General features: G+C 38.7%; 1 protein-coding gene across 16 annotated transcripts in view; it reads left to right on the top strand.

Moving 5' to 3' along the window:
- EIF4G3 (eukaryotic translation initiation factor 4 gamma 3) overlaps positions 1-13,409 on the top strand; it is a 206,002-nt gene that overhangs the window by 29,205 nt on the left and 163,388 nt on the right. For all 16 annotated transcript variants that reach the window (XR_004275933.1, XM_032301197.1, XM_032301186.1 and 13 more), the window contains 2 exons: positions 3,415-3,512; positions 6,496-6,618. Coding sequence is in view for 15 of the 16 variants with exons in the window: in XM_032301197.1 (XP_032157088.1) it covers positions 3,415-3,512; positions 6,496-6,618 (221 nt within the window). In the remaining variant the exon portion in view is untranslated. The remainder of the gene's footprint in view (positions 1-3,414; positions 3,513-6,495; positions 6,619-13,409) is intronic.

Here is a 13,409-nt window from a genome sequence, read left to right as displayed (position 1 = left end):
TGTGCTTATGTTTATCTAAATATTGACTGTACCATTGGTTCCATGTCATAGACAAGTATTTTACTCTACACACACACGACTATTAACAATTTTGCCAGTAAGAGCTTTTAAAAAAAACTGCCATTTACTGCCAGTATCATTTCACGTTTTAACAACAAAAGTGTAGGAGTGAAATGATTTCAAAATAGGAGCAGTCCTTTATAAAAATTTTAACTTGTTAAACCTGTCTCTATGTGTATGTGTGTTTGTATTTCATTATTATTATTGTGTGAATTTTGCCATACATCATTGACACTTTTTATGTAGACTGAGGTTTGGGAACCACTGATTTAGAACTGGGATCAGTAAACTTTTTTCAGTAAGGAGCTAGGTAGTAAATGTGTCTCTGTTGCAGCTGTTCAGCTGTGCCACTGTGATGTAAAATCCGCCATAGACAGTTGATAGATGACTGTACGTGGGTATCTTCCAATTTATTAAAAAAATAAATAGTGGTGGGCTAGATTTGGCTCTTAGTCTGTAGTTAACAGATCCTTGATCTAGACAAATTTACGTCATTCTGTGCATAAGAAATCTGAGGTCCAAAGACGTTAATTAACTTACCTAATTAATAAATGGTATGCAAAACTTACTCACATTTCTAGTAGAGTAAAACTTTTTTCTTTGAGACGGAGTTTCCCTCTTTGTTGCCCAGGCTGGAGTGCTATGGTGCGATCTTGGCTCACCACAACCTCTGCCTCCCAGGTTTAAGCGATTCTCCTGTCTCAGCCTCTGTAGTAGCTGGGATTGCAGGTGCACTCCACCATGCCTGGCTGATTTTGTATTTTTGATTTTAGTAGAAACGAGGCTTCTCCATGTTGGTCAGGCTGGTCTTGAACTCCTGACCTCAGGTGATCTGCCCACATTGCCTCCCAAAGTGATGGGATTACAGGCGTGAGCCACCGCGCCCAGCCTAAAACATGTTTTTAGATGTTTCTGACTAGCTTATGAAAGAAGACTACTATTTGGTAGGGCAGATTTTCTGCTCTGCTAGAGTCCACAGTTAAGAAGACTTAATGTTTTGCTAATTGCGTTCGATTCCACTATACTGAGATTATCTTGTTCTGCCATGTTTATTCAGCACTATCCATTGGGTTAGTGTGATATACCAGGCTCTTCCCCAGTCATGTTGGCTCAAAATTGTTTCATGAGAAGAATCTGGGGGGGGGGGGGGGGGGGGTGTGTGTGTGTGTGTTAAGAGATCAGCTTTTGGATCTTATTTCGCTTACCTCAAAAAATATGGTGAAGTGAGCAGAATATGTTGCTTGCCTGGCAGCATTTGAAACTAGTTTTCGGGGTTTGTTTTCTGAATTAATTTTTGAGCCAGTGATGTAATAAAGTAGCACGTGATTGCTGATTTGAGCTCTGCTTTGAGAATAGTTCACGCATTGTTAAATAATTACTGAGACTTTTTTCTTTTTGATCTTTTTACAACGAACTTACTGAAATCATAGTCATGCTCTCTGCTTAGATCTTTTCCAAGTCTGATCAGCCAACCTGATTGATACCTGCAGAATTCTAGTACTGCAAATCATAGTGCTTCCTAGAAATTTACACTTGAAAGGTGTTATTATGGTGGTAGTGGGAATGTTGATGGTGACAATGAAAGTGAGCCAACCTTACTTGACTGTTTACTTAGTATCAAAGATTTTACCTGTGTTAACTACCCTCGTACATATTTTTTTCCTTCTTGTTATGGTGAATCAATTATCCATGCTCCTATGGGAAGCCAGTCTTTTAAGTGTATACTAGATCCCATCCTATACCCATTTAAGGCTATTACTCTAGCAATTCTCTTTTTTTTTTCTCCCCACACTGACAGTTTCCCCCCTTCCTCTGCTGGAATAGTGTCTTCTGTATATGGGCACACTGTTTCATTGACGTATTGAGGAGAGTATTTTTGATTCCATATTTCTATCCAGTTATAGCTCTATTTTTCTGTTTTTCTTTTACAGTAACATTTTTAAGAAAAGTATTTTATACTCACAGTTTTCATTTTCTGTGTTCTCTTTCACTGTTGAGTCCACTCAGATCAGGCTTCACACTCCTCACCTCTCTGCTCAAACAACCTTTGTCAAGGTCACTGATGATTTCTACTTTGAAAAATCTTATTTGACCTCTTTAGCACCATTTGATGTGGTTAAGCACACCCCTCATTCTTGAATAATTTCCTCGATTTCTATCTGTATTCATTTCCTGAGTTATCTAGTCTTGTTTAAATGTTGTTTATAATCTGGTGGATAACTGTAACTCATACCTATCCTCTGACTCCAGATTTGTGTCACTTCCTAACCACTTGATATCTCTATTTGAAGATCTGATAAGCACCCAAATCTTGATATGTCTAAAATTGAACTCTTGATTTTTCTGCCCCAAACTGTATTCCTTCAGCTTTCCTCATCTTCTCATCTTAGTAAATAGTATCTCTATTCTTTCACTTGCTCAGGCATAAAACCAAAAGAGTTTTCTTTGAGTCCTCTTTCTCTCACACCAGTATCCAATTCATCAGCAAATCTATAGGCTCTACCTTTAAACCATCCAGTATTTGACCCCTTCTCCACACCTCTACTCCAAACACTCTGGCTTCAGAGTAATTATAATAATTAGTCTTAAGTTGTGAAAGTTAAAAACAGCTCATTGACAGTACAAGGAGTAGGGGAAGAAGATAATTTCAGGCAGATGGGCCAGATAGTCAAAGTTGAAGAGATTGGTGTACTCAAAGGATAGGAGTTTAGGAGTAGGTTATAGCTATAACAATGGTGTGGGTTCAAGAATGGTAGAAAATGTAGTTTGGAACCTGGATTCTTTGAATTCTGGACTTTATCTTTAGGCTATATGTTCTCAGCCCTTTTTCTACCCCCAGCATTAGAAAATTTGCTAATTCTTTGTATACCTCCCTATAGTAGTAATTCCCCATAAGTAAAGAGAAGAATTAGATCACCCCTGCTGTCCAGAATGACCAGATATATTCTCTTCTGCCTCTGACCAAACCCATAAACAAACATACACATACATCCTTATGTGTGAGTCATGATTGCATGTAGCAGGCCCATTCCAAAATAATATTTTTTTAACGCAACACTATAGCATGATCCATGTTTTAGGAAGATAACTATGGTGTGAATCTGTAGGAACTGGGTATTTAGTGGTTTTCATATTTGATGTTTGTGCATGTTTGAAGACATTACACATTTTGGGAATAATTTCTTAACCACTTTAGTAACTGGAGGAGAGCCAGTGGAAAGAGATGAATAAGAATGCTTAGTATTTTTGTTTTTACCTTTTTAAAGGGATTATGCAGAGACACAGTGTCATTGATAGTTCTGTAGTGTTTGACAAAATAACTGAATGTCTATTTAATTTTTTCTAATTTTTTAGGAACTCCTTTTTACCCAAGTCAGCCAGTGTATCAGTCAGCACCCATCATAGTGCCTACGCAGCAACAGCCCCCTCCAGCCAAGAGAGAGAAAAAAACTGTAAGAGATCTTTGTTATTTTTTCTTATTTTAAATCTAAAATCTATTTATTTATTGGATAAGTTCACCCAGTCATTTTTCATCTCAATTCACAAATTACTGTGCCCTTTTTTTTTTTTTTTTTTTTTAATTCTTCCCTTATATTTACACCACTTGACCTGGAGGATTTGTATGGGCATGCAATTAGAAGTTGTTCCTACCATTTGCACAATATCATCTTTAATTATTCACTGGGCTAGTTATGCTACATGATAACATGTGCTCCACCTTTAGAACTGGGAGGGTTTATTTAGTGTGCTAAGGTTTTACTCAGTGTGAGGAATTCAAGCTCAGTTCTCAGTTCTAGACTCTCCTTTAACCAGTCTTTTTGTTTGTTTGTTGTGAGATGGAGTCTCACGCTGTAGCCCAAGCTGGAGTACAGTGGTATCTCAGCTCACGGCAACCTCTGCCTCTGGGGCTCAGGGGATTCTCATGCCTCAGCCTCCAAAGTAAGTTGGGACTACAGGCTCACGCTACCATGCCCGGCTAATTTTTTGTATTTTAGTGGAAGTGGGGTTTCGCTATGTTGCCCAGGGTGGTCTTGAACTCCTGAGCTCAGACAATCTGCCAGCCTCGGCTCCCCCAAAGCACTGGAATTATAGTTGTGAGCCACCGTGCCTGGCCAACACCAGTCTTAATCAGCTCTCCATTCAAGTATGAATTGACAGAAGAAAAAAATAGCACGAGAGAAATAGAACCAAAGTATTAAGGATAGCAAGAAAAATCCTTCCTGTGGAATAAATATCTTTTAAGAAACAAAAAACAGTTTAGACCTTGTATTCTAATTGTTTTTCATAAGCTAGAAGGGCTTTGTCTTTGTCTAATGAGGCAGGCCCAAGAGAATTGGAGTGTAGTAATATAAAAGTCAAATTCCAGAACATTTTAGCAGAGTGGCTTGCAATTTCTTACCCAACAGAACACACAAAATGGGTGATCTTTATATTCAAGAGAGTCTCCCACATTCACACAGGTAAGATAGGTGGGGTGACTTATAGCAATACTCCTGAGTTACTCTAACTTAATAAAAATTAATGAGGTTCAGGCTGGGCTTGGTGGCTCGCACCTGTTCCCCAGAGCTTTGGAGACCAAAGTGGGCAGATCATCTTAGGTCAGGAGTGCCTGGCCAACATGGTAAAACGCCGTCTCTACTAAAAATACAAAAATTAGCCAGGTGTGGAGGCTCATGCCTGTAATTCCGGCTACTTAGGAGGCTGAGGCGCAAGAATCACTTGAAACCAGGAGGCAGAGGTTGCAGTGAACCGAGGTTGTGCCACTGCACTCCAGCCTGGATGACAGTGTGAAACTATCTCAAGGAAACAAACAAAGAAAATAATAATGAGGTTCAAGACTTTGGTTTAAAACTTGTTTTTATGATTAGCAACAAATTACCTGTGCATGTATCATAATGAACGGGATATGACAGTGTATCAGGACCCTACAGTCAAGAAACTATGCTTTGGTAATGTTGAATCAGCATGATAGAAGTTGGACTTGAAGAACACTCTCAGAATGCAGAAAAATGAATAGAAGAAATAATGAAACTGGAAAACAGTAGTCATAGATAATTCCGAAGAAGAAAGTAAAATAAATGAATTAAAGTTATACTTAAAACTGTATTAGAAATAATTTTCTATACCTGAACAATAGCTGGCATTAGAAGTCTTGATTGAAGGACTCCCCTAAAAGCTTCTAGATCCTGATAGTTTCATTAGTGAATTCCTTGAAATTCTCAAGAAATGTGGACTGCCTTGATTAAGGTATGGTGGTAATGAACAACAGTGGGCCCTTTATATCTTAGCAGTCTCGCAGAATAGAATGCCCAGACCCAGATACTCATCTCCTTTACAGCACCAACTCTACTGACTCAACTCTATCTGTAACCATAGGTAGCCTTTTAAAAAAAATGAGACCATACACACTTTTGTACTTACTCGCTTATTGCATTTTTTTCACCTACCAGTGCATCTTAATCATTATTCTGTGTCAGTTCATGTAGATCTGCCTCATTCTTTTTACTGATTGTTAAATATTTAATTGTAAGAACATAAGATAATTTGTGAGATATTCTGTTCTCAGTTGACCTTTTTCCAGTCTTTGCTGAAAAAGGCATGATTGCAGTGACCATTCTTATATATGTACATAAAGTTGTTTTCAGGATAAATTATTCCTAACTCATAGGGTATTTTTATTTTTTATTTTGTTAAAGAACTTCAGAGAATCATTTACAGCATTTAAAACTTTATTCTAGGCTGGGCACCGTGGCTCATGCCTGTAATCCTAGTACTTTGGGAGACTGAGGCAGGTGAGGTCAGCAGTTTGAGACCAGCCTGACCAACATGGCAAAACCCTGTCTCTACTAAAAATAAAAAAAAAAATCAGCCGGGTGTGGTGGTGGGCACAAAAAAAATCAGCAGCTGTAGTCCCAGCTGCTCAGGAGGCTGAGGTGTGAGAATCGCTTGAACCTGGGCAGTGGAGTTTGCAGTGAATCAAGATTGTGCCACTCCACTCTAGCCTGGGTGACACAATGAGACTCTGTCTCAAAAAACAAAAAGAAAAAACAAAACAAAAATCCCCCAAAACTTTACTTTGTGCAGTAACTTTCATATATTAAAAGTATTTTATGAAACTTATATGTTAAGTATTGTAAATAAAATCAGTCTGACAGGTTCTTATGAAACAAATATAAATATTAATAGTTTGCCTTTTTGACCTAGAAATCCAGCCAACTAGGTTTTATTTTAGCTTGTTATTCTAATTAGTTCATGTCAGAGCTGATGGCCTAAATTTATCTGATGGATCTGTGATTGAAATTAAGTCAAATGTGGTGATTGTCACTTTTGATATTTGACAGGTTTCCCAATTTGCTCCTTTAACTTACTTGTATGCTTGTAAATTTGCTACACAGACACTGATCTGTACATATGCCATTTTATTTAACCTTATAGATAAGAATTCGAGATCCAAACCAGGGAGGTAAAGACATAACAGAGGAGATTATGTCTGGAGGTGGCAGCAGGAATCCTACTCCACCCATAGGAAGACCCACGCCCACACCTACTCCTCCTCAGGTAAGACAGAGTGAGCTATAATGAATGGCACTATTTGTTCACTAATCTCTACTGAACTCTTCTTTTTTCTATAGCCACTTTCTGTACTATTCATTTCCATCAATTGTCTCACAGCCTCGAACATCTAAATGGTATTTAAACAGATGTGTTTTTTTCTCTTTGCAAATTACGATATTTTTAAATTTGTATTGGTAATATATTTTATGTATTGTCTTCACAATCAGAGCACAGGGAGGTGCTGCCACTCTTCTTAATGAACTATTGCATGACACCAGAAGGAGCTGCATTCTTGTGGAAACCTCATCATTAAATGAGTATTTCACATTTCACATGGAACCTTAGGATTTAAGTGCTGCACACTTCGTTAATGCAAACATTAAGGTTGAGAATTTAGCATTTTTACCAAACAGCGTTGCTTGAGATGATTGCCTGTGTTATTGAGAACATACTAGGATGCATAACAGGTATACTTCTTACCTTTTAGATCTACATACATGAATTTCTTGAGTGGAGAGTGTCTTCTTTAATTACAATCATCCCTTGGTATCCACAGGGGATTTGATGTTCAAAGATGCCTCCCTATTAGCTGGGCATGGTGACACATGCCTGTAATCTCAGCTTCTCTGGAGGCTGAGGCAGGAGAATCGCTTGAACCCAGGAGGCTGAGGCTGCAGTGAGCTGAGATCACGCCACTGCACTCCACACTCCAGCCTGGGCAACAGAGAGAGACTCCGTCTTAAAAATAAGAGATTTGTATTTCATTACTGTGTTACTTTAAATTTTGATAAATGATTTAGAGATACATGATTTTCAGATCTTAAAAGTTATCTAAAGTGAAGCCAGGTGCAGGTACAGTGGCACATGCCTGTAGTCCCAGCTATTTGGGAGGTTAAACGGTAGGATTCCTTGATCCCAGCTTGGGCAACATAGCAAGACCCTGTGCCTTAAAAAAAAAATTGTCTAAAATGAAAGCCTAGTGTCTAAAAACAGATAAAAGGAAGCTGTTAAAGAGTAGGGGGCTGCTTTCTTTCCTCTTTTATGCCTGGATGGTAAGGGGGTTCCTTGGAGGCCAGTTTACAAATAAATGATACGGATGATCATATATTGGGCATTTCAGAATGATAGACTATTGACTTAACTTTAGTAGTACAGACAAAAATAAAAAGTTCAAGGCTGGGCGCGGTGGCTCACACCTGTAATCCTAGCACTTTGGGAGGCCGAGGTGGGTGGATCACCTGAGGAGTTCAAGACCAGGCTGGCCATCATGGAGAAACCCCATCTTAAAAAAAAATTTTAAAAAGTTCATAAAATGTTCTTAAATATCAAAGTCACAAATAGCTGGAGTATAGAGCCCCTTGAAAGTCTGTGAATTTGAGAAAGGCTTAAATTTGGTTCTTTGTTCTAATAATATATTTTCTCGGCCGGGCACGGTGGCTCAAGCCTGTAATCCCAGCACTTTGGGAAGCCGAGGCGGGTGGATCACGAGGTCAAGAGATCGAGACCATCCTGGTTAACACGGTGAAACCCCGTCTCTACTAAAAATACAAAAAATTAGCTGGGCATGGTGGTGCGTGCCTGTAATCCCAGCTACTCAGGAGGCTGAGGCAGGAGAATTGCCTGAATCCAGGAGGCGGAGGTTGCGGTGAGCCGAGATATCGCGCCATTGTACTCCAGCCTGGGTAATATGAGTGAAACTCCGTCTCAAAACATTTCAAAAAAAAAAAAAATATATATATATATATATATATATATATATATATATGTATTTTCTCTTGGAAATGTTGGTATCTGGCTGATGTTATCTCAGTCTTTAATTATCCAGATGCATATGTATGTCCATCTGGATTTGTGAGTTGTAAGGTCATGTTAATAATTCTTCATTGTTCCTCATTACTCCCCTAGGAATATTCTAATTTTGGAAGGGTTAAGAAGGCATTATATTTAGTCTCTTCCCTGGAAGTGAGCATGGGACAACAAAAGTTCCAAATTGAAGTAATCTGTATGTATGCTCTGTTTGGTGGGGGTACACCATAGGAAAACTTTGAGATTAGTTGATCAGTGCAGTCAAAATTTAGTCTGTATTTTCAAACATTAAAATGTTGCTACTGTCAAGCCAGGTAAACAAAGGATAGACAATCCTTTGCTGATTTCTGTTTAAATTCTCAATTTAGACATGTATGTGTCTTTTTGCACTTAATGCCCTGTGGGGTGTGATTGGTTTCCTTTAATCTTCCAAGCCCGGTCCCACCCTCTTCTGGTATCCCTCTGTACTTAGCTACAGAAATCTTTTTGTTGTCTTTCCCCAGAGACTGTGGTTCTGAATATGAGTGTATATTTCTCTATAAAGCACATTCTATAATTGAATGTACACTTTCAGCAGATGAAGGCCATCAATCAATAACTGTAATGTTGGTAGTTCTTATTGAGATGTGCACATCAGTTATAAAGCATAAGTTTATTTTATTAGATGACTTGTATTTAAATTCAAATGCATGAAATTCGTGGAATGAACGAATAGCTTTTTAACAGAGACATATGTACTAGATATATTTCATTTTATTATTAAGAAAAACAGCAGCACAAGCATGATGATGGCAACTGACATGTGACCTCATTTTCTGGAACATCATAGAAAGTGGTACACAGAGGGCCAGGTGCGATGGCTTAGGCCTGTAATCCCAGCACTCTGGGAGGCGGGTGGATCACCTGAGGTCAGGAGTTCAAGACCAGCCTGGCCAACGTGGTGAAACCCCGTCTCTACTAAAAATACAAAAATTAGTCAGGCATGGTGGCAGGTGCCTGTAATCCCAGCTACTCTGGAGGCTGAGGTTACAATGAGCTGAGATTGCATTCTTGCACTCCAGCCTGGGTGACAGCGTAAGACTCTGTCTGAAAAAAAAGAAAAAGAAAAGTGATACACAGAGAGTGGGAGAGGGTGTCCTTGGTTAAGGGACATGGTTGTTGCTGCCTGATCGTTACATTGTGTAAAATTGTTGACTCAGGCCAGATGTGATTGGCTCACACCTGTAATCCTAGCACTTTGAGAGGCCGAGGAGGACAGATCACCTAAGGTCAGAAGTTCAAAACCAGCCTGGCCAACATGGTGAAACCCTGTCTCTACTAAAAATAGAAAAAAATTAGCCAGGTATGGTGGCAGGCACCTGTAATCCCAGCCACTTGGGAGGTTTAAGGCAGGAGAATCACTTGAACTGGAAGGTGGAGGTTGAAGTGAGCCGAGATCGTGCTGCTGCACTCCAATTTGGGCAACAGACAGACTCTGTCTCAAAAAAAAAAAGTTGACCCAGTGTTTCAGAAGAAGCTAGAAATCTTTAGTTATGTGTAAAATTGGCACTTCATTGACAAAATAGCACTCTGCCAGCCAAAGAAAACTCATTAGATTTAACTTCAGTTTTATTAATTTTTAATTTTGACATAATTTCAGATAAATAGAGTCATGTCTCGTTAGAAGACTGCAGATGAGACAGCCCCCTGCATCAGAATTTAGGATTTAACAGCAGATACTGTAGTACTTTTGGCCTTGCAGTATCTGCTTTGAGTTAAGACATAATTGCATGTGCTGTGGAGAGCAAAGCCTTTCCCTATCACCAAGAAGTCCCAGGCTCTTTAAAGGGAAACAGAAGACCGGTTACTAAGATCTGACTGGTGCAGAGGTGATCAAGTGGGGCAGAATTGTAGCACAGATATCAGAGACCCATTAATGGTGGTAGTACAGGTAAAATTGAACACGGAAGAGGCTTAAAACTTTCACTTTGAACCAGACATACTGGGTTTCAAGTGTCTGTGCACCTACTCAGTTTTGTAACTTTAGCCTGATTACTTTCTCCCAGGGCATTAGCTTCTACATTTAAAAAGTAAAACCTATCATACGGAGAGGATTAAATGAAATAAAATGCTGAAAAATTGTTTAAGTTCAGTGCCTGGTGCATAATGAGTATTCAGCAAATATTATCTGTTATTAATATTAAGAAGGCTTTACCGCAGAGATGCCATTTGATCTGACTTTCATGGGTATTCACAAAATGAAAAAGGTATTTAGGCAGAGGAACAGCATGTGCAAAAATGGGAAATTAGATGAAGGAAGGCTATTATTATCATATTTCAGGTGAGAAATTACTTGAAGCAGAGGAAGGCAGTTGAAGAGATGTTCAGCAATTATTTACTAACTAAATAAGGACTCTAAAAAGGATGACCGTGTAATTTATCATCTAAATTGGGATCATTGTGGAAATGATTGGTGATGCTATCGTTAATGCCTGCACAGTACTGCACATATGTAAATGGGGAGTAAGTTTTCTCCAGATGTAAGGGAGAGAGTCAGGGATGCCTCTTAAAGTTTAAAAATACCTCTATTTATAGTGAAACATAATATTGAGTTTACATGGGGAACTTTGAAGAGGGGGATAATGAGTTTGATTTGGGCAAGCAATCAAGCTGTTGTGATTTTTATCTAATTTGGTCTTGAGGTCTCTCTGTCAAGAGTGGCCATAAACCAAGAGAGCCCTGACCAGGGAACAGTTACATTTGGGTGTGTTTGTCAGGTGAGACACAATGAGGAAGTAAAACCAAAATACATAAAACAGAAAAAAATTATCTACTTAGTAACCCCAGAGAGGTTAGCAGTGCTGATGGGAGGCTGGTAAGGGAGCTCTGAAGACAGCAGGGAACTCACTCAGCAGGTGGAGAGAGTGAGAGAGAGGACTTGTGGGACTATCCCTTTATTAAGGTCCATGTCCTCCCTTAGGCTTCCCCACTGGAGTTATAGATTTGCTAGTTTAAAGAAAACACTCCCAAAGGGTCAACTTATTTATATGACTCTGGTGTTAACCATTAGGTTTTATCATGGTCAGTAGCTGTGGGATGTATTGTGTTTTGGGTCGGTGAGTTGAGGAACAAGTTATGTCTGTTGCAAGCAACTACACAGGAAGGAAATGTTTGAAGTAGGCCAAAGGTGAAAGGGTACAACTGGGTTTCAAAAACGTATGCCAGGCCTAAAAATGGATGCTGAGGCAGCCATTATATTAAATTTGTGACACAACCTACAAGTTAATTGAGGAAACTGCATTAGATTTCTGTGAGGAGAAACAAATTTTTGCTACAGCTGTTTTTACCGTAATGAGAAGTAAATGGAATTTGCAACTATTCTTTTTAAGGCTTAAAATTTTCTGAGATAACTAGTAGAGATTTTATATCTCACATATTTAGGAAATATGTATATGTATAGATGAATGTGTCCATGCAGAGGATCACAGTGCACAGATGGAGGTGCATGGGTGGATATCAGGAAGCCCTAGAACACTTGCTGCTGGTTTTCACTCTGTAACTTAGATTTATAATAGTGGGTTAGAACATTAAGTTCTTAAAACCCCTAGTTTTTCATCCGTAAAATGAGGAATTCCATGAAATAATCTGAGAGTTCCCTTTTAGTTCTTACATAGTAAAGTGGGAAAGAAGGAAGAATTTTGTTACTCTCAGTATCAAATCTCTCAGCTCTTGATGATGACAATAAGGCATAAGGAATATCCCTATATTTAGAAATAGGCTAGCTATTATGCCTAATAATCTTCATGTAAACCCTATAGGTTAAAAATAAATACATGATGCCGTGTCAAAATTGTCTACCTTTAAAGGGAATGAGTGGTGTATCAAAATCACTCAATTTTTTTTTTTTTTCAAATTCGAGGTGGAGTCTCACTCACTCTGTCACCCAGGCAAGACTGCAAGTGCAGTGGCACAGTCTTGGCTCACTGCAACCTCTGCCTCCCGGGTTCAAGTGATTGTCCTGCCTGAGCCTCCCGAGTGGCTCAGGCACAGGCCACCACACCAACTATTTTTTATATTTTTAGTAAAGATGGGGTTTCATCATGTTGACCCAGGCTGGTCTTGAACTCCTGGCCTCAAGTGATCTGCTCGCCTAGCCAAAACACTGGGATTACAGGCATGATCCACTATGCCCAGCCAAAGATCACTTCATTTTCAAAAATGAATTATGTACCTTTCTTCCTTGATCTGTTCTTTTTGCCCACCTCCCCCCACCCCCCCAGCTTTTAGAATTATTCCTGTAGTGAAACGTACTTATAATATGGGGGAGATTACTATGCTATGGGGCTTTGTGGTAGAGAAAACGTTGGAGATTATGATTTGATAACATATCTTAGGAAAGATACATCTCCTACCATTTTGGAAAATTACTAAAGCATCAGGTTATTCAGTCTTTTGTAGACCTGCTTATGAAGTTGATACTTGTAAACCTTAACTTCCATGACCATTTATTATAATTGACCCTTGAACAAAAAGGGTTCATTTATATGATAATTTTTTTCATAAATATCTTGGAAATTTTTTTCAATATTGCGATAACTTGAAAAAACTCCCAAATGACACACTGCCTAAAATTATCAAAAAAAGACAAATTTAGGTATGTCTTGAATGCATGAAATATATGTAGATACTAGTCTACTTTTTCATTTAGTGCCATAAAATATATACAAATCTATTATAAAAGTTAAAATATATCAAAACTTAGGTACACAAATACAGACCACACATGATGCCATTTGCAATTGAGAGAAGTGTAAACAGACATAAATGTGCAATCTGGACATGGTGGTACACGCCTGTAATCCCAGCACTTTGGGAAGCTGAGATGGGAGGGTTGCTTCAGTCCAGGAGTATAAGACCAGCCTGGATAACATAGCAAGATCTTGTCTTTCCAAAAAAAAAAAAAAAAAAAAAAAAAAAAAAGGTAAAAGAGGCAATATTACACCCTAACT

The sequence above is a fragment of the Sapajus apella genome, unplaced genomic scaffold, assembly GCF_009761245.1.
Source record: "Sapajus apella isolate SASKATOON/1434 unplaced genomic scaffold, GSC_monkey_1.0 scaffold43, whole genome shotgun sequence".
NCBI lineage: Eukaryota > Metazoa > Chordata > Mammalia > Primates > Cebidae > Sapajus > Sapajus apella.
The sequence above is the reverse complement of the archived record's forward strand: the minus strand, read 5'-3'. Positions and strand labels throughout refer to the sequence as shown.